Genomic DNA, 18,714 nt, shown 5'->3' on the forward strand with positions numbered 1-18,714 from the left:
TGGAACGTGCTTAGAGCATTGCTGGGTATATGGTAAGAGTTCAGTAAGTGTAGCTTTAACCACTGCCAGCATTCCCCACAGACCCTGGTGCATTGTCGGTGTTTAATGAATGTTTGTCAAATTATAAGAAAAAAACATTGCCCTTTCCGTAGGAATTGCCCATAGCTAAAGAGATGGGGGAAGGAAAGGAAGAAAGGGAACACATATTTCTTTTTCAACATTGGGGAGTTTGTGGTAAAGTACTTGGGGCTCTGGAGTATAAAGAACTATGTTTGATCTTTTGTCCAAACCCCTCTGGGATTTGGGATTTGCCAGTGGGTGGTGGGGGGGATGGGGAAGCAAAGCAGTGTGATCTGCAGGGAGAGAACCAATTACAGTGTGCTTGGAGAGGGTGGCATTTATTCTGCTGAACCTCTTCTCTGCTTCACATAACGTTGGCCACTTCACCTTTCCTGAGATGTCTCTGAGGATGGGCATATTTTAAAGACTTGAGCTTACATCATCGCATCTTGAAAGAACCGAGTATAATTGAGTTGTTGATACAAGTGGGTACTTGCACCAGGTCCGGGTCACCCACATCTCTATGGAAACACATGTTTGCTTTAAAGCCCAGCAATCAGAAGCAGATCCTTATAGGAGCCAGCATTGGGTCACTTTTAGAAAAAGGCATTTATTTATATTCTCAAGCCAGCAGAGACCTATGAAATGAAATAATTTCAAATTAAATAGAAAAACCATGCCGTAGGTGAATGCTAATAAAGCCTGCCGTGCGTCCTCCTCCCCCTGTGCTTGCACTGCCTCAGATCCGCCGCATTTATTTTAGCTGTCCTTTGCTCTTTTGTGCCCATTTGCATTCTGCTGCTGTGAGGAGGTGGTTTGGCACTTTATGCAAAAATGGTTAATCTTCATTCATAAGCATTTGCCAGTACTAAAATGGAAAATTCAAAGCTGGGACTGCCATAAAGTGTGTTTTGTGTTCCGCTCTGCCGTGTACGTGCAGCATATACAACAGTGTGCGCCACGCAGATGACTCTGCCTGCCATACAAGCACTCAGCACTCGGGGCTGTTGAGTGAAGAGGTTCTCCCATGAAGGTCTCAAACTTGCATGAGCACATCTTGCCCTAGATCTGCTCAAGTGATATTCTAAGTGATTGGAAGCTTTTATCTGCCTCTGAAAGCAGGCCTTTTCAAATAAGTATTGACTGTTAATGACCTGTTTAAATAAAACATTCAATTTTCTTTCTTCCCCCCACAAAGAACTTAGTAGGCAGTGACATTTCTAAACCAAAGGCTAACCCTGCTTTTCAAAAGAGGCCAAGCCAGAGCTTTTAAATGTGAAATTTTTTTCTGACATTTGCCCTTAAAATGCTTTTCAGTGAAGTTGTTCTAACAGTGGGTTGAGCACATTGAAATGTCTTTGAATGAAAATGCAACCTTGACTTTTTTTCTCCAAATTAAACAAAAAATGCCAATCTAAGTATATTCATATGAAATTCATATTTCAGTCACCACCCTGTTTCATTGTTTATGTTTCTCAGTCCTAATAATTAAAGCGACTTTCCTCTAAGGAACAAGAACTTTTATTAAACTGTGGAAATTAAACCACAGAAACAAAGAGCAAAAACACTTGAAATATAAGAGACCTCAGTCATTACCATGCCAGATGAGGAGTAGCAAAGGATGGAGCTAAAAGGAGGAGGGGACAAAACGGAAGAGAAATTAGGCAATTTAACAGTTAGGCCACAGAAAACATACCTAGTACTAAATTTAGATCAAATCTCAGTTTTGTAGAAGGAGCACTTGTTTCCCTCTTCAGCTGGCATGCAAGTGCCCTGATTGTGCTTAGGGCCCTGGATGGTTAGTCTCTGGTTTAAAAGTGACCTGTACAGAGAAATAGCCTACTACTGTACATCATTGGAGACAGCACCCACGCCTTTTATAAGTGTTTCCATCAACTCCCAGTGCCTGTACAAACCTGTAGTACCTGAGAGCCAAAAGAGACCACAGAGTTCATTTCCTCCAACCTGGAGACCTGAGGCCCTCGTGCCACAGTGTGGCCTGTCAGGATGAATGATGCCCTTTATAGACAGATGTGAAGTTCTTCCAACTCTCCCTATCGAAAGGTACCTGTCTTGTTTCCCATCCTCTCAGAGCACTGCTGTCTGCTAAGGGCCAATTGACGGCAGTAGGAGAATGAAATAAATTAATCTGTGATAGCGCACCTTCTTCCAGAGGTAATATATTGCATGCCTTCAACTAAGTAGAAATGCATATGTCTCTTGAGAAGCCATACTCAGAGATACTGTTGGATGCTGTTTTGCCTGAGAGATTTTTGCTGCTTCTCAAATCACATGGCATAATTGACTTCCTACGCACAAAATCAGTGCTGATTCTTCCCCTCTGAGGCAGCCATGAGAAAATGTCTCAGGATCTACTTGATCATAGTGATGCAGGATTTTTGAATAGCATTGTCTAGGCTATACCAAAGTCAGGTACACAGACACTTTAATTACTCTTAGTAATTAAGTTAGTAATTCAGTTAGTTATGCCTTTAGACCCCAGAATGTCACAGAGCCACTGGGCAGCATCACAGCTCGCAAGAAACAATTCGTTGGCTGAGGGCCCACTAACTGCAACTCTTTGCACCTTCATCTGAGGTAGGAAGCTGCAGGAAAACAGCCGTTTTTTGGTGGGGTGGGGGTTGTGGTGAATAGAGTCACTCTGTCACCCAGGCTGGAGTGCAGTGACATGATCTTAGCTCACTGCAACTTCCGCCCCACCTACCGGGTTCAAGCAATTCTCCTGTCTCAGCCCCACCCCATCCCCCTCCCCAGTACCTGGGACTACAAGCACAAGCCATCACGCCCAGCTAATTTTTGTATTTTTAGTAGAGACGAGGTTTTGTCATACTGGTCAGGCTGGTCTCGAACTCCTGACCTTAGGTGATCCACCCGCCTTGGCCTCCCAAAATGCTGGGATTACAGGAGTGAGCCATTGCACCCAGCCAAAAATAGCCATTTCTTTAAAACAAGTTCATTTATGCCCATTCCTGTGTGAGTGGAGTGGTTTCACACTGCAGTTTATGCATCCTGCAAATGCGCAAGGCATATATTGTGGGCCTGTCTGGCCTGAGAAGGCAGGTCCCGTGGAACGGTTTTATTCCCCTGGTGGAGTTCTTACTGCATTTCATAGACAGTGAGCCCTGTGACTTGTTTATGATGGTTTCGAGGTGCTGTTAGCCCAATGGCCGTGGGCTTGCTGAGTTGGACTGCCTTAGGTTTGAGTCCTGGCCCTGCCACTTAACTGTGGGACCTTGAGCAGTTACTAGATGTCTTTGTGCTTCAGTTTCCACGTATGTAAAAATGGGGATAATCTTAATTTCTATTCGTAGGGTTGTGACGGTAAAATGAAAAAAAAGTATGTCAAGCACTTAGCAGAGTGTCTGGTACGTTATAAGTTCTCCAGAAGTGTGCTAATTATTATTAATAATATATTTTTGAAAAGATTATTCCTTAACGACGTAATTTGTGGGAAACTGGCCTTCCCCTTATCTCTCTAGGCTTCCATGAGAATCTGTTTCTTGTGTGTAGTGTTTGGGATTAAGGAAGAGGCTCTTTCTTTATGTTCCAGGATGGAGACACTAGTAGTTCTCACGGTTTTGCTAGTGCACGTCCGAATACCCTGCGGGGCTTGTTAAGCACTGACTGCTGTGCTGCCCCTGCCCTCCAGAGCTTCTCTTTCTGTCTGGTGAGGGGCAGAGTATTTGCATCTTTAACAAGTTCCCAGGTGATGCTGAGGCTACTCATCTGGGAACCACACTTTAAGAACCCCTGCTCTAGGACAGTACTTTCCAGTAGAAATATAATGTAAGCCACACATGCAATCATACATTTTCTAGCAGTCACATTAAAAAAGTGAAAAGAAGTGGATGAAATTAATTTTAATGTTGTATTTTATTTAATCCAATCTATCAAATGCTATCATTTCAACATATAATCGATATAAAAAGTATTAATGAGACAGCTTATATTCCTTTTTTTGTACTCAATCTTTGAAACTCGGCCTCTATTAAACCCTTCCAGCATATTTCACTTTAGACTAGCCACATTCAAATCTGGCTTTGCATGAAAATGACCTGGGAGTCACTGTTTTCCATCACAACTTCCCCACACCAACTGACCTTGGGGCCCAGAAATCTCAGTTTTTCAGAGCTCCCTGGTTAAGTCTGTTGATTAGCCAGAAAGTCAAGTCTATCCAGTCTCTACCAACTTGGTCATTTTCCCTCTCTAAGCCATACGTCATGACATTTGGCATTTACCCACTCCAGCTTACATTATGATAATTTATGAAATACCCTATTAATGGCCCCAAATATGCAGTATGATTTCTATGTTTTTACAAATCATGGGAAATTTTGCATTAATAACCTTGAAAATTTTGTTAAAATCATTACTTAAAATGTTTTCTTATATATTTCATATGGTTTCTTAAATCCAGTTCAAGCAAAGTGATGTAATACCCAAGAACAGGAAAGTAAACCTAAGAGCATTAATGGGTTTCAGAGAAACGAAAGTGAAACTTTATTACTGCCTACACAATCAAACAGGAGGGAGAAAGGAGACAAGCAAGTCAGAAAGAGATTTGATAGGTCAGTACATTGATAGAACTTTGCATGTTTTATGTGATTGCATTAGAAACATAAATATATATTTTTAAAACTTTACAGATAACTGTCATACATATTAAAATTTGTTGAATTATATCAGTTGGAAATACGGAGACAGACATATTTGCCAGAATGTCTATTATTTGGGTTTATTTTTCATGAAAAATGTTTATCTTTGTTTTAAGCTAATAGATTTTCTGGCTACTGTTAATGCATATTCTGTAAGATTTTTGCTCAGTGATCAGTTCAATATAATTTTGTGTTTGAAGTGATTGGTGGTAACCATATTTGTGGTTCATAAATTTTATTTATTTATTTATTTATTTATTTATTTATTTATTTGAGACGGGGTCTTGCTCTGTCGCCCAGGCTGGAGTGCAGTGGCACAATCTCAGCTCACTGCAAGCTCTGCCTCCCGGATTCATGCCATTCTCCTGCCTCAGCCACCCCAGCAGCTGGGACTACAGATGCATGCCGCCATGCCGGCTAATTTTCTGTATTTTTAGTAGAGATGGGGTTTCACTGTGTTAGCCAGTATGGTCTCGATCTCCTGACCTTGTGATCCACCCACCTCAGCCTCCCAAAGTGCTGGGATTACAGACGTGAGCCACCGCACCCAGCTGTGGTTCATAAATTTTATACTAGAAAAGTATATATAGATGATGTATTAAAATGGTGAAAATCTTTCCTTTATGACTAATATGTTTCCCTAATAAGTTTTAACAATTTCCTTGATCTCTATTTTTCTTTAGGACATATGTAAAAATTAGATGATTATATCTACATATGTTTATAATGGTATTACTGAAATCTAAATTGCAATTTTTAGGAAAAAAGTTTTAAAAAATGTCTAAGCTATTGAAATGTTGCAACAATATCAGGACTTATATTTCTGAGTATCTTAATTTTGTGTTGATTGATTAGTATGTATGGAACATGTGTTCGTGGACTTGAATAGTTAGCCCGCAGTAATTGGTCTGTTCCAGTAACAATTTTAAATGATAATAACAAGGAGAAACCAGGTTCTTCTCAAGAAGTCAAAGATCCCTGTACCTTTCTTATAGATTTAAAAGCTCCTGTGGTCGATACATGTTAAGGTATGAGTATTCAGTCATGTTTGGCAGTGATACACTACCAAGCATAATGACCAAGATGTCAGGGAGAAGGTCTGTTGTCCCCAGACATCTGTTACTCACTGTAGGTCCTAAAAATCACAGCATTAGAGGCTTCTTGGGCTTACCTAGATGTCTGCACCTTAGAGGGCTGAGGCTTCACGTTGCTAAACCCTGGGCCTGTCATGTGAAATCAGGTGAAAATATATTGAAAAGTGCCTTGACTACTTTAAACAATTAAGATTCAGATGAAATTGAGCTGACTGGGCAGATATAGTTCATAGCAGAAAAGAGAATCTCAAAACAGGGACACAGCACTGTTTCTTTTTCATAGCAGGGAGGGTCAGCTCAGGAAAGGTAATGAGCACATGATGTTATGCAGGGGCAAGGTGGGCTTCCGGACATTCTGGAGGGACTAGTGCTGATTGGAGGGTGCAGACACTCAACGAGGACCTTCAGGACACACTGAAAATAACCTCACCTGTCCCACAGTTTCCCCAGTGTTTGTCCTTAGCAGTAGAACCCAATTTGACTATCTAGTCACTTAAACTTATAATTTTTTTTTTTTTAGATGGCGTCTCGCTCTGTCGCCCAGGCTGGAGTGCAGTGGTGCGATCTTGGCTCACTGCAAGCTCTGCCTCCTGGGTTCATGCCATTCTCCTGCCTCAGCCTCCCGAGTAGCTGGGACTACAGGCACCCGCCACCACGCCCAGCTAATTTTTTTGTATTTTTAGTAGAGACAGGGTTTCACTGTGTTAGCCAGGATGGTCTCGATCTCCTGACCTCGTGATCTGCCCACCTCGGCCTCCCAAAGTGCTGGACCACAGGTGTGAGCCACTGCACCCGGCCAACTTACAATTCTTTAAGGCAAACCAAATTTATGGTCTGTTTAAATTAGAACCTTTTAACTAGTTCCCCATTGCCTCTGTTATGCACCAGCTAGCAGAAAGCTGTGATATTAGAAACAGTAAGATTTTATTTTACTGTGATGTGGAGAGGGTATTGGAACACCTGGAAGATGGAGCCTGTAGAGGCAGCCTTCCACCTGGGAAAAATAATTGAGAGTAAAATGGGCAAGGAATGGGTCCCTTTAATTATTTTTATCTTATTTTCCCACCTGAGAAACTTAAAATAGCCCCATTCTACCCTCACAGCCAGCATTTTTCTTCCACAAAAAAATAAAATTATGATTTGAATAAAATTGTAATTAATTTTACTAGCATCAGTCCCAAAGAAGAGTCTTCCCTGAGTTAGACTTGAGGTCAAAGAGAAAAAGAATTGCCAAGGAGATGTGAGCGTGTGTGCGTGTATGTTTTCTTATGAATATAGCTTACCATCCTTTGTCACCACGTCTTCAGATCTCATAAATTTTCTCTCTTCAATGGAATTCCTCCCTGATTCCTCTGCGGATTATAACATTTCAGCTTTAGAAAATGCTGCACATCCAAATCCTAGACATCAAAGCCCAAATGCAAAAACAAAACAAAAGCTTTTTCTGTTAGATTTCACATATCCGTAATGGCAAAATTAGATGTGTCCAGAAGAATCAGCTGATCTGGTCTAATGAAAGTCATTGTGGCTCACAGATTCATTCTTAGTGGCACCAAATTCAGCTGTCACCATTCAGTTCTTCATAGTTCTTAGGTATACCTCTCTCTCCCCTCCCCCTCCATCCCCCTCTCATACACACATTCATATACTATCACACACTGAAAAATTCATATATATACAATGTATGTTTACATAATGCCGAAACTTTCATTTGAATAAGAAAATCAGCCATCCAGAAGTCTTCCAATATAATGATTGCAGACTGTCTTGCAGGCTTGTAATGACCGACCAAAGGCTTTACTTTCCACCCCTGGCTTGTAAACAAAAACACCTAATTATTTGTTCTTGTACTTAACACATCATTCATGTTCACTATTAGAAATAATCAGAAAAGAATCCTCTTCTTTACAGACGAGTAACTTTCAGGGTCAGGAATAAGTGAAAATAAAATTCGCGTGTTATTTGCCAGCTATTAGGTTGGTACAAAAGTATTCGGGGCCTTAGCCATTACTTTCAATGGCAAAAATCACAATTACTTTTGTACCAACTGACTCTCCTATATGCCAAGTCCAGGGATATAGAACTTACCATTTGGAGGGTGTTTTCAATAGATGGGGCACTTTTATGGAGCATTTGGGAAAGCGCTGCTTTACTGGAAGCAAGTATGCAGGGTCTCTCCTGCTAGCATGTCCAAATGCTTGTGTCAGTGGCAGTATTATTTGGGAACTTATAAAAATAAAATGTTACTGTTTCTAGTATTTGATAATTTGTCTCTCTGGATTCCTAGTTGAGAATAATTTGAGTAGTAATAGAGTTAACATTGCGTATTACCAAGCTTTCATCCTAAAATCAGCAATAGATAATGGATCTGAATTTATGCTTTATTTAAGATGTAGGTGTAAAAGAAAATAGTGGGGAAGAATCAGAGAATTTTTGCAAGTTATCCCTGGCATGTGTGGGTACACTCTTTATAAGAAAAGAAAAGGAATATAAGAAAGTGTTTCAGTGGTTCTTGATTGACAAAAAGCATTCAACATGCAAATAGGTGGTATATGTTGATATCTTGCCCTGACTGGCTGCTAATTTCTGAACCAATCTGTTTGTGCATTTAAGTCATTTATTCTCTATTTCAAAAAGATTGAATCTATTAAAGTCTTAAGATCTGTCTTCCATTATAATGGTGAAAGATTTTGACCAGATAAGGGAAAAGAAAACACAACAGCTTGATTTTGGGAACACAGATCTTCTCAAAGGGGGCCACTTTACAAAGGAGATTGGACACCAAAGGCAGAAAACCTAAAGATTTTGAAGAAACAGAAGGATTATGGGCAGTTTTAAGGGTCCATTTGAAAATGGAGATTATGAAATTATGGACAATAAAAATTACAGTGAAGATACATATGTATCGATCTGGAATGTTGCTCATGATATGTTGGTAAGTGAAAAAACAAATTTAAAACCGTTATATTCTGTTGGAGAGTAAGGCAGGAGAGGTGGCAACTTTAGATATGGTGGTCACCTCCTCTTGGAGGAGGTGATAACTCAAGCTAAGATAAAGACTGCAGAGGACAGGTGCATGGCTCACACCTATAATCCCAGTGCTTTGGGAGGCTGAAGTGGGAGGATCGCTTGAGCCGAGGAGTTTGAGACCAGCCTGGGTAACAAAGTGAGACCCTTGTCTCTACAAAAAATACAAAAATTAGCTGAGTGTGGTGGTGCATACCTGCAGTTCCACCTACTTGGGAGGCTGAGGTGGCAGGATCGCTTGAGTTGAGGAGATGGAGGCTGCAGTGAACTGTGATCACGCCACTGCATTCCAGCCTGGGCAACAGGTAGGTTTTCCTTTAGGTTTGTTTTGAGACAAGCTCAAAAAAAAAAAAAGGTTTTGAGACGCTCCCCCCCCCCCCCAAAAAAAAAAGACTACAGGAAAGGAACAACCCTGCAAAGATCTGAAATTACAGCATTCCAGATAGAGAGAAAAGTTGAAAAAAAAAAAAAAAGAAAAGAAGTTGGGGGGTGGATTCTTATGTTTAAACGTGGGATAGTTTTCTCCTGTTTTTTTCCATAGTGCTTGGTATTGTTATGTACATATAGGAGAGATATATTCAATAAATGTTTGTTAGATTACCTAGGAGCTGATAAAAGCTTTGAGACAGTGAGGACTGTGATGACAATACTTAGTTAAAATAGGTACAATTTCCCTTCTCTCTATTTTTGACCACCTTTCTTTTACATAATAGGAAGAAACACAATTTAGATAAATTCCCATCTGTCTTTGTCGTTTTTCATGTCAATACAGTATGAATAAAAGATTTTACTTTGTTTTCTAGAGTTATTGTAACATGCTTTTAGAACATGTCTAAGTCAGATGCTTAGCTTGAAAGTATTTTTACATTCTAAAATGATATTTATGATTATGACCGAATGAAGTTGTTTACTGTGTTGGAAGAGAGTGTAAAAATAACACATTGAGAAATCAATTTTAAAACTTAATCTTGTTTTCCTCCTTTATAGGGCCTATTGCACTAGAAGCAAGATGGCTGAACTCAATACTCATGTGAATGTCAAGGAAAAGGTAAGATCAAGTTATATGTTGGCTCACAGAAACTCCAAACTAGGTAATGCAGTTCCTAGCAGGTAAAAACTCAATTACAGTGGAGAAAGGGAAAATGGTTTTGGGGGATACGTAGTAAGTTTGCCACAACAGTAAACTGTTCAGCAGAAAGAATCATAAGTAACGTTTACTGAAAGCATGTTAAGCATATGACACTCATTTTTTCATTTACTCTTGACCATAACCCCATAAAGAAGATACTGTTGTTATTTCCATTTTACAGAGGTGGAAGTTGAGAAACAGAGAAGTAATTTGGCTAAGTTCACGTAGCTGGTAAACAGCAGAGCTGGGATTTGAACCCATGCAGTATGCCATTCCACAGTTCATACTCTTCACCACCAGGCTGGGTTACATCTAAGAGCAAGGGTATTATATTACCTCTTCAGAAATGGACTCAGAGAGAGACATCCAGTCTATCACCTGGTGGTCATGCTGGGCAGCCTTTGAAGTTTCTTTCAACGCTGAGAGTTCATGACTCTGAAAATCCCCACTTCTCATGATTTGTTGGAGACTGATTCCACTTCAGAGCTCTTTCCAAGTCTATGCTGCGTCCTCCACTGAGGGTCAGAATCCCTCACTTGCCATATATGCTGCCTTGTAATGTTAGCTCTTAAGGATCATAAACCATAGACCATGAAGATAAATTTGTTCAACCCATTTGTCTGACACCTTAAGAACTGAAGCCCTAGCACTGGTTTGCCAGTGGTTGTATAGGCAAGTGGGAGAGCCTGGACAGGAGCCCAAGCCACCACAGTGCTGGTGCACCTTCCACAGCATCACCTCACAGCCTTCTCTGGACTGTAAACCATGTGAAGGCAGGAGTTTGTCTTTCATCTCTTTGTATCCTCACCATACCAAAAATGCAGAGTGAAGGATGAGAGAAGTGACATTTGTGAAGCCATTACTATTTTTTCTTTCACTTAGCAACAGGGTAATAGACCCAAACACCACTCTAGATGCCTGGGGTATGGCCCTGAACATGTAGATGAAGTTCCTGCTCCCATGGAGCTCACATTTTAGGGCAGGGAAGCAGAGAATAAACACAAGAATATCTAGATGAACACAGTTGTTCCAGGCGGTGATAACGACTGTGGAGAAAACAGCAGGGCGGTGTGATGAAGTCAAGGGGAGGTGGCTCCTCTGTGTGGGGTGGTCAGGGAAGCCCTTTGGAGGAGGTGACATTTGATTGAGATAAAGATGGGGAAAGAAACAACCATACAAAGATCTGAGGACAGAGAATTCCAGACAGAGAGAAAAGCAAAGCAGATGCCTAAGGTTGACTAAGTTGAATGTGTTTGATGAGCAAGTGGTCAGTGTGGTCCAGGTGTGGTAGACAAAGGTGATTGGTGATGGGAGATGAAGTCCAAGAATACCACTTAGAATGCTGGCTCTCTACCCAGGTCCGTGGATCTCCAAGGGATCGCGATTAGAATCCATGGGTCCATGAATGTAGATGAGAACAAATACATTTTTATCTTCACTAACATCTAAATGAAATTTACCGTTTCCTCCAGTCATGAATGTAGGCAAAGGCAAAAAAAAAAAAAAGCCAGAGTAGGGCCAGGTGTGGTGGCTCACACCTGTAATCCCAGCACTTTAGGAGGCTGAGGTGGGCAGATCGCCTGAGGTCGGGAGTTCAAGACAGCCTGACCAACCTGGAGAAACCCTGTCTCTACTAAAAATACAAAATTATCTAGGTATGGTGCCAGACACATGTAATCCCAGCTACTCAGGAGGCTGAGGCAGGAGATTCGCTTATACCCGGGAGGCAGAGGTTGGGGTGAGCCAAGATTGCGCCACTGCACTCCAGGCTGGGTGACAGAGCAAGACTTTGTCTCAAAAAACAAACAAACAAAAAACCCACAGTAGAGCAGCAGTACCCGTGACTTTCACAATTAAAAATCACAGATATTTTCATATCCAATTACATTTGTTGCAGATATCCTGAAATGTTTGTCCGTCATTACTTCAAACTTACTGTAGTTGAAGAACCCTGTTACTATATGATGTTATTTGATGTGTTAATAGAGAAGTACATATATTACTGTAGCATGTTTTTTATGAATATTCTAAGTATATTTCAATATAAGTAGTTTCCTTTGTAATCACATGTAGTTTATTTCATGAATTTTAAAACATTATTTTGAGAAAGACCCCAAAGGCTTCACCAGACTGCCAAAGGAGGTCCATGTACTGAAAGGTTTGGAACCCATAATACTGCCATGTAGGGCATTATTCAGAGAGCAAAAAGAAGCTGTTGGAAGGTTTTAAGCTGGAATATGACTTGATCTTACATGTTTTAAAAATCTCACCTGGCTCCATTAGCGACTGTGCTACATATTTCATAAATCTTCATGTTAAATAACCTTTCTGTTTGATGAGGACACTGAGGCTTGAGGTCAGACTTGTCTTGGTCAAAGTCAAACTCTCAAGAAATGTGGAGGAACAGGGATTCAAACTCAGCTGTGTTTGGTTCTAAAGCCTGTACCCTTTCCACATATTACTGCTTCTCAGGGTTTTCCATCAAAATTCCCCCAAGACACAGAAGGACTAATGTGTTACCCCAAGTCTCTGGGCACATGGTCAAAACTAACTTCTGACAACATACAATTTCCTTGGAGTATTATTACATGTTGTCTTAAAAATCGATGCAAAATTTTTATCCATTGTATTTAATAATATATTCCACACATTATTTCAGTATAAAACTACTGTAACTTTGTGATACTTATTATGAAATATATATACCATTCCTAAAATCCTTGGTATCTTCAAAATGATAAGTGTCTTTTTGTATGCTAATGAGCTGATCTTTGGCTGAGGGCTCTTGGATATCGTCCAGTAGGGGCTGGTTGCCCAGGGAACCAACCAGGTGATTAGAGGGTTGGAATTTTCAGTCCTACCTACCAAACTGGCAGGAGGAGAGAGGAGCTGACATTTAAGTTGATCACCAGTGGCCAATGATGTAAGCAGTCATGCCTATGTAACGAGGCCTCTGGAAAAACCCAAAAGGACTGAGCTAAATACTTGGAGGTTTGGGGTGGTGAACCCAGAGAGGGCATGTTAGCTTTGAACCCCTTTCCACATACCTTGCCCTGTGCATCTCTTCTCTCTTGTGTTCATCAGTAACCTTAATAATATCCTTTGTAATAAACCAGTAAATGTGTTCCCTGAGTTCTGTGAGCCACTCTAGAAAATTATAGACAGTCCCTTATTTATGGTGATTTGATTTAAGATTTTTTGATTTTATGATGTTCCAAAAGCCATAGGTACTCAGTACACTCCTGATATTTTTTACTGTTTTTTTTCCGCAAATATTTTGGTTCTGTGGTTGGTTGAATCCACAGATATGGAACCTGTGGACATGGAGGGCCAATTGTACTTGTGCTGGCATCTGAAGTGGGGGATGGTCTTGTGGAACTGAGCTCTCAATCTGTGGGATCTGATGCTATCTCCAGGTAGACAGTGTCAGAATTAACACTGGGAGAACTAAGTGGGAGAACACCCAGCTGATGTCTGCTGAAGAATCCACTGCTGAACGACTACTTGGTGGAGAGAAGTCCCCCACACATTTGGGTGACCAGAGGTCCCCAGAAGTATTCTGCTTTGTGAGAGCACAGTAGGAGAAGCGAAGTTTGTTTTTTCCTATATCTTTACAAACTTATTGGCCACTGAGTAAAAAATAGCAGCAAGATGTCCCTTTTATGTCATGGCTTCTTCATATAATGTCTGAACTCACAGTCATATATTCAAGTGAGAATATGTATTCCCCAATTTGAGAAGCTGGGTTGGGCGCCATGGTGCTGATCAAGGATTGGCAGCCCCTTCCCTAATATCTGTTGAGATAGAACAGCTCCTAAAGTTGGACCCTGGAAAGGAAAAGCACTTTAAAGAATCAGACTCATAGCAATTGATCCCTGCAAAACATGGCTGGTGGACAGACCAATATGGTAGGCACAGCAGCCAACATTAGAGTGTCTTATTCAAAACAGAGGTGGCATCATGCCAGTGAGGGAAAATAGGCTGATCTGTTAGCACACAGATCACAGAGGTTCAGTGTGAGTGCTCCATGCATAGGCTTAAGAGCCACAGTCATCCCACTCCTCATGAGCACTGTCAGATGTCCACCTGACAATTAACAGTAGTGTTTTCCCACTGCATTTCCATAACTTATCAAAATGTTGGCACTATTTTGAAAGAGGGTGATGACAATGGAAGTAGTGCTTCTCTAACTTAGTGAATTCCATCTTCCCATGTCAAAAGGTTAATAGATTTCTCAACTCAATAAATCATAATAAACAACTGAAAATTCTGAACGTTTATAATTTGACATTGATTTATTTTAGTATACTTACTGTCTTTAGTTATTAGCTTTTATGGCCTAAAAATTTTTATGATTAGTTTCTCAATCTGTCACACAGAGCAATGACATTTTAATTCTCAAAATTAAGAATAACAACTGTTATGTCTTAGATTACAAGCTTGTAGAGATCAGATAAAACATCTATTTAGTGTTGGTGATGCAGTATCTAGTCGAGCACTGTGGGAAATTAATTACTTCATAAGAAGTGTTGGAATCAAATGAATTCATCAGCTGTCTCTAGTGGGTCCTTTGTTGGATGAATTCGAGTAGGTGCTTTGGTGAGGAAATGATTCCTGCCTTCATGCAGCTTTTAGTCCAAAGAAGCAGGTAGCTAATGATTTCAGGTTTAATATTTAAGACAACTGAAACTTAAAATTGACAATCATTTTAACTGTTGCATTTTAAAATATCTCTACCTTGTTGGATTATAACGATAAGGATTTAAATTGAAAATGTGGTTGCAATCAGAGTCTGGTCTCTTCGGCATAACATACATCCCCTGCATGAGTGGACCCCATCTGCCTTTTACACCCTTATCCACTGCCACATCTCCACGCATCTCTCATTCGCCACCCTGACCTTGAATGTGTCTGCCTCCTTTGCAAAGGCTGTTTCCTCTGTCTGGGATGTCCTCCTCAGGGACTCAACTCTCTTCTTTCTCCTACCCTGCCTGAATGATTCGCCCTTCCTCTGTTATTCACCTTGTACTTCTGTGGGCTTCTCTGCATTCTCCACTGCAGCTGTTATTCCACAGAGTGTAATTGTTAGTTGCGGCTCTGTCTCCCCATGTGAGACTGTGCTTCTTGGAGGCAGAGAATGGGTCTTACTATTACTATTCTTGGGTTTGATACATAGTTGACCCCCCAGATAGAGTTAGATAAATGAATGAATAATGAATGAATGAACATGCCTGCTTGAATTGTTAAGTTCTTTAGAGACTTCATTTCCCATTTACGATGTTTTGCAAAATCTCAAGTCTTCTTGAAAAATGAAATGTAGGTTAATGGAAATGTCATCTCATTTTAGTACTCTTTTTGCTATTAAATAAAGCATATTTTAAATTGCTTCTAAAAACAGAAACTTGGGTTACTTACGTTGACCACCTGTGGTTCTTCAGAAAAGTAGTATGTTTACATAATCATCAAATACAGGTGGTCTCAGGTAGGCTTCACAATACCAAATGAGGTCCTTTGCTGAGTAACCGGTCATATCCTGCTGCATGAAATAAAAAAATAAAGGGAGAAAAAAATTCCCCAAATGTCACTCTGTGAAGGTGAGCTATCAGAACAAAATCTTTGGGCTAATCTGATCTTATATTTAGGGCATACTCATTTTTTAATAGCTTCTTTTCTAAATAATGTATTTTTAAAGAAATTGAATACTAGAAATTTATAGATGATTTCAGTGTAGAGCTTAATAGTCACTGTTAGATTATTTCTGTGTAAAATATGTGGGTACCAAGGTAAATTAGATTTATAAATGTTTAAATAATTTTAACTGAATAAGAAAGGATTATTAGAACTGGTATAGACAAAATAGAAATTTTAGTCAGATATTTTTAATGCATTCCCATAAATCAGTTTAAATAGAATACAATTCAGCAGTAAAACTTGGTGATGGAAAGTAAAGAAGATCTTTGTAAATGGGGTTAATAGTTGCAAAGTGTCCAATTATGCACTGATAAGTAATTCCAATGAGTGACCTCTAAGCCACTTTAGAGGACCCAGTACACTTGGGAAGTGATCTCCAACAAGGTAAGGCTGTGGAAAGAGTGTGGAGTTTGGAGACAGAAGTCAGAGATTATTAGTTGAGCACCCTGAAATAAGCCACTTAACTTTTCTGGGCCTCGATTTCCTAATCTGTAAATTGGACATGATAATAAAATCTGCCTCACAAAGTCATCAAGTACAATAATAAATGTAGAGCTGCTTTATGAGCTCTTAACGATATAAACTAGAAAGAATCTGGGGGAGCTTATCTGTTTATTTCACAATTAAAAAATGGAAAAAGAGCTCTAGTTAATTAACATTTTTGTTTGAGGCCTGGCACGGTGGCTCACACCTGCACTTTGGGAGGCCAAGGCAGGCAGATCACCTGAGGTTAGGAGATCGAGACCAGCCTGGCCAACATGGCGAAACCCTGTCTCTACTAAAAATACAAAAATTAGCTGGGAGTGGTGGTGGACACCTATAATCCCAACTCCTCAGGAGGCTGAGGCAGGATAATCTCTTGAACCCAGGGAGCAGATGTTGCAGTGAGCAGAGAGCATGCTACTTCACTCCAGCCTGGGTGAAAGAGTGAGACTCGATCTGGGAAAAAAAAAAAAAATATATATATATATATATATATATATATATATATATATATATATTCATATATATATATATATTCATATATATATATATTCATTCCCATAGAACTAAGATTGGAAAGAAAAAGTAAAAAGACCAAATGAGAAAAAGAACATAAAAGTGAACTTGACTTTTTCAAACGTTTATAGCTATTGCTGAGCCTACAAAAAATAAGTGAGACTAGACAATATGATGATATGGAAATGGGGAACAGCTCAGTCTATAATGTCATCGCTGAGCTGCGCCACTCACTGTGAATAGCTTTTAGAACTGTTGCAGTTATAGAGGTAAATTGGTTTATAAACAATAATTGTATAGAATCATTCAAATAAAAAACAAGGAATAGTAAAAAGGAGAAAAGTCTCTTGTCCAGAGAGGTGACATATTCAGTGTCTCTGCGGATGATGGAGATAGAAGGTGTTCATGTCTGTGTGTCCTGGTGTCTGTCCCCAATGGATGAGCAGATTTTTAATTATTTTTGAATAAATATATACTATTTTATTATTTTTTCTTGTAACTCTCTTGATCTGCATTTTACAGAGTAGTGAAGTATAGTTCAAATCTTTATGTGGGGTGGAGTATGATCAGAAAAATCCAAGCATTTGATTAGAGAGAGTACAGAAGAAACCCATCATTATGCATCTTTAAAACATTAACTCCATTTAATAGATAACTTGCTTCATGGGATTTGAGACAAGTTTTAATGCTAAGTAGTTGTTTTGAAAGTGCAAACCATGGAAGCTTTGGGGAAAAATTTGCAGGAGTGTAGAAGTCAATTTAGTCCAACCCTTGGATTCAAACAAGAACACAAGCCACACAGCTTTCAGATTTCACCATGAAACAGGTTCTTGTCATCATTTTCTCATAGGAAAGGGTCATTAAATTTCCCATTAACAGAAAGGAGAAACATTGACAATAGTTGTTCCCTAATGCTTATGTACAGAACTGCTGTTACTGTTGCTTGGCAACTAGAAGAGATTTGACAAGGAGTCTAAAGGAACTGAATGAATAAATGGAAATGTCAGCATCAGTTTCAGGGGATAAGAAGAAATTTACTATTGTAGGATTAGCATCGCATTGCTTTTTCCAGGCTACATGATTGGAATTCACAGTGTTTCTCTCCTGCCTCTCCTGCCTCTCCACCCCCACTCCTTCTAGTCTTTCCTGGTAGCCCCTGTGCACTGCAGCTGAGAGGTATATATAAGATAGATGGTTAATGCTAAAGAATACAAGAGCATGTCGAAAATGAAACCCTTTGGCAGCAGGAAGAAGTAACTTCTGTTCACAATCCCTTGGGATTTATAGGTAGTTTACCAACATTCTAGTTATTTCTCACCATGATCCTTCGTATTAAATTATTCAGTTTTTACAGAGAAGAAAATGACAATGTTGGAAGGCTGTAACAATGGTTCCTTCTCTCCTAACCTTGTACACTGGAAATCTGTTCAGGTAGATTAGACAGACAGGTAGACAGACAAACAGATAAGATGCATGAACTCAGACCTTAAAATTGTTATTGTTTGTATTATTATTAAAACCACATTTTCTCTGTAAATCATTGCTCCTTAACTTGATTATAAGCTCCTAGTGGACTTTTGATTTATTTGTGTACGTATCCTATAGTAATATATTAATTATTATATAATAATAATATCATAGATTTTGTGCCCCCCAAATATTGGCTAATTAATCCGTGTTAAATAATTTAGCCACTATTGTCTAATGGTAATTCTCAACTCATAGGGAGGAAGAAGGAAGTGGGACATGCTTCCTGGGTCTAGGGCAAGTATTAGAATGTCAGTGGGGGAAAAGATAGGTATAATTAGAAAAAAACCCCCACATATTTGTTTTCTTTTGAGTCATCCAAGAGACAGATGCCGAGATGAGATGGGATTAAAAGAGATGGGGAAGAGGGTAGGCAGCCAGAGCAGGCAGGGAGAGGCTTTAGACTTCCATGCAAATCTGATAGCTTGAAAGAAGAGGGAGAAGAAAGGAAAATCGAGCAGAGAATGTCTCAAACTTACAATGCAGTATTGAATTTCGGCAGGCTGATGAG

At 39.7% G+C, this 18,714-nt stretch overlaps 1 protein-coding gene across 25 annotated transcripts in view; it reads left to right on the forward strand.

Annotated features, from left to right (window-relative positions):
- Positions 1–18,714, forward strand: part of SPATS2L (spermatogenesis associated serine rich 2 like) — a 172,908-nt gene that overhangs the window by 73,469 nt on the left and 80,725 nt on the right. For 20 of the 25 annotated variants that reach the window (XM_055379355.2, XM_055379354.2, XM_063695079.1 and 17 more), the window contains one exon: positions 9,845–9,905. In XM_055379355.2, the coding sequence (XP_055235330.1) occupies positions 9,867–9,905 (39 nt within the window). In that variant the 5' untranslated portion in view covers positions 9,845–9,866. Of the gene's footprint in view, positions 1–4,498; positions 4,650–9,844; positions 9,906–18,714 lie in introns of all 25 variants that reach the window. The other 5 variants (XM_055379348.2, XM_055379350.2, XM_063695080.1 and 2 more) reach the window with 1 other exon arrangement.

Source organism: Gorilla gorilla, chromosome 11 (genome assembly GCF_029281585.2).
Source record: "Gorilla gorilla gorilla isolate KB3781 chromosome 11, NHGRI_mGorGor1-v2.1_pri, whole genome shotgun sequence".
Lineage (NCBI taxonomy): Eukaryota > Metazoa > Chordata > Mammalia > Primates > Hominidae > Gorilla > Gorilla gorilla.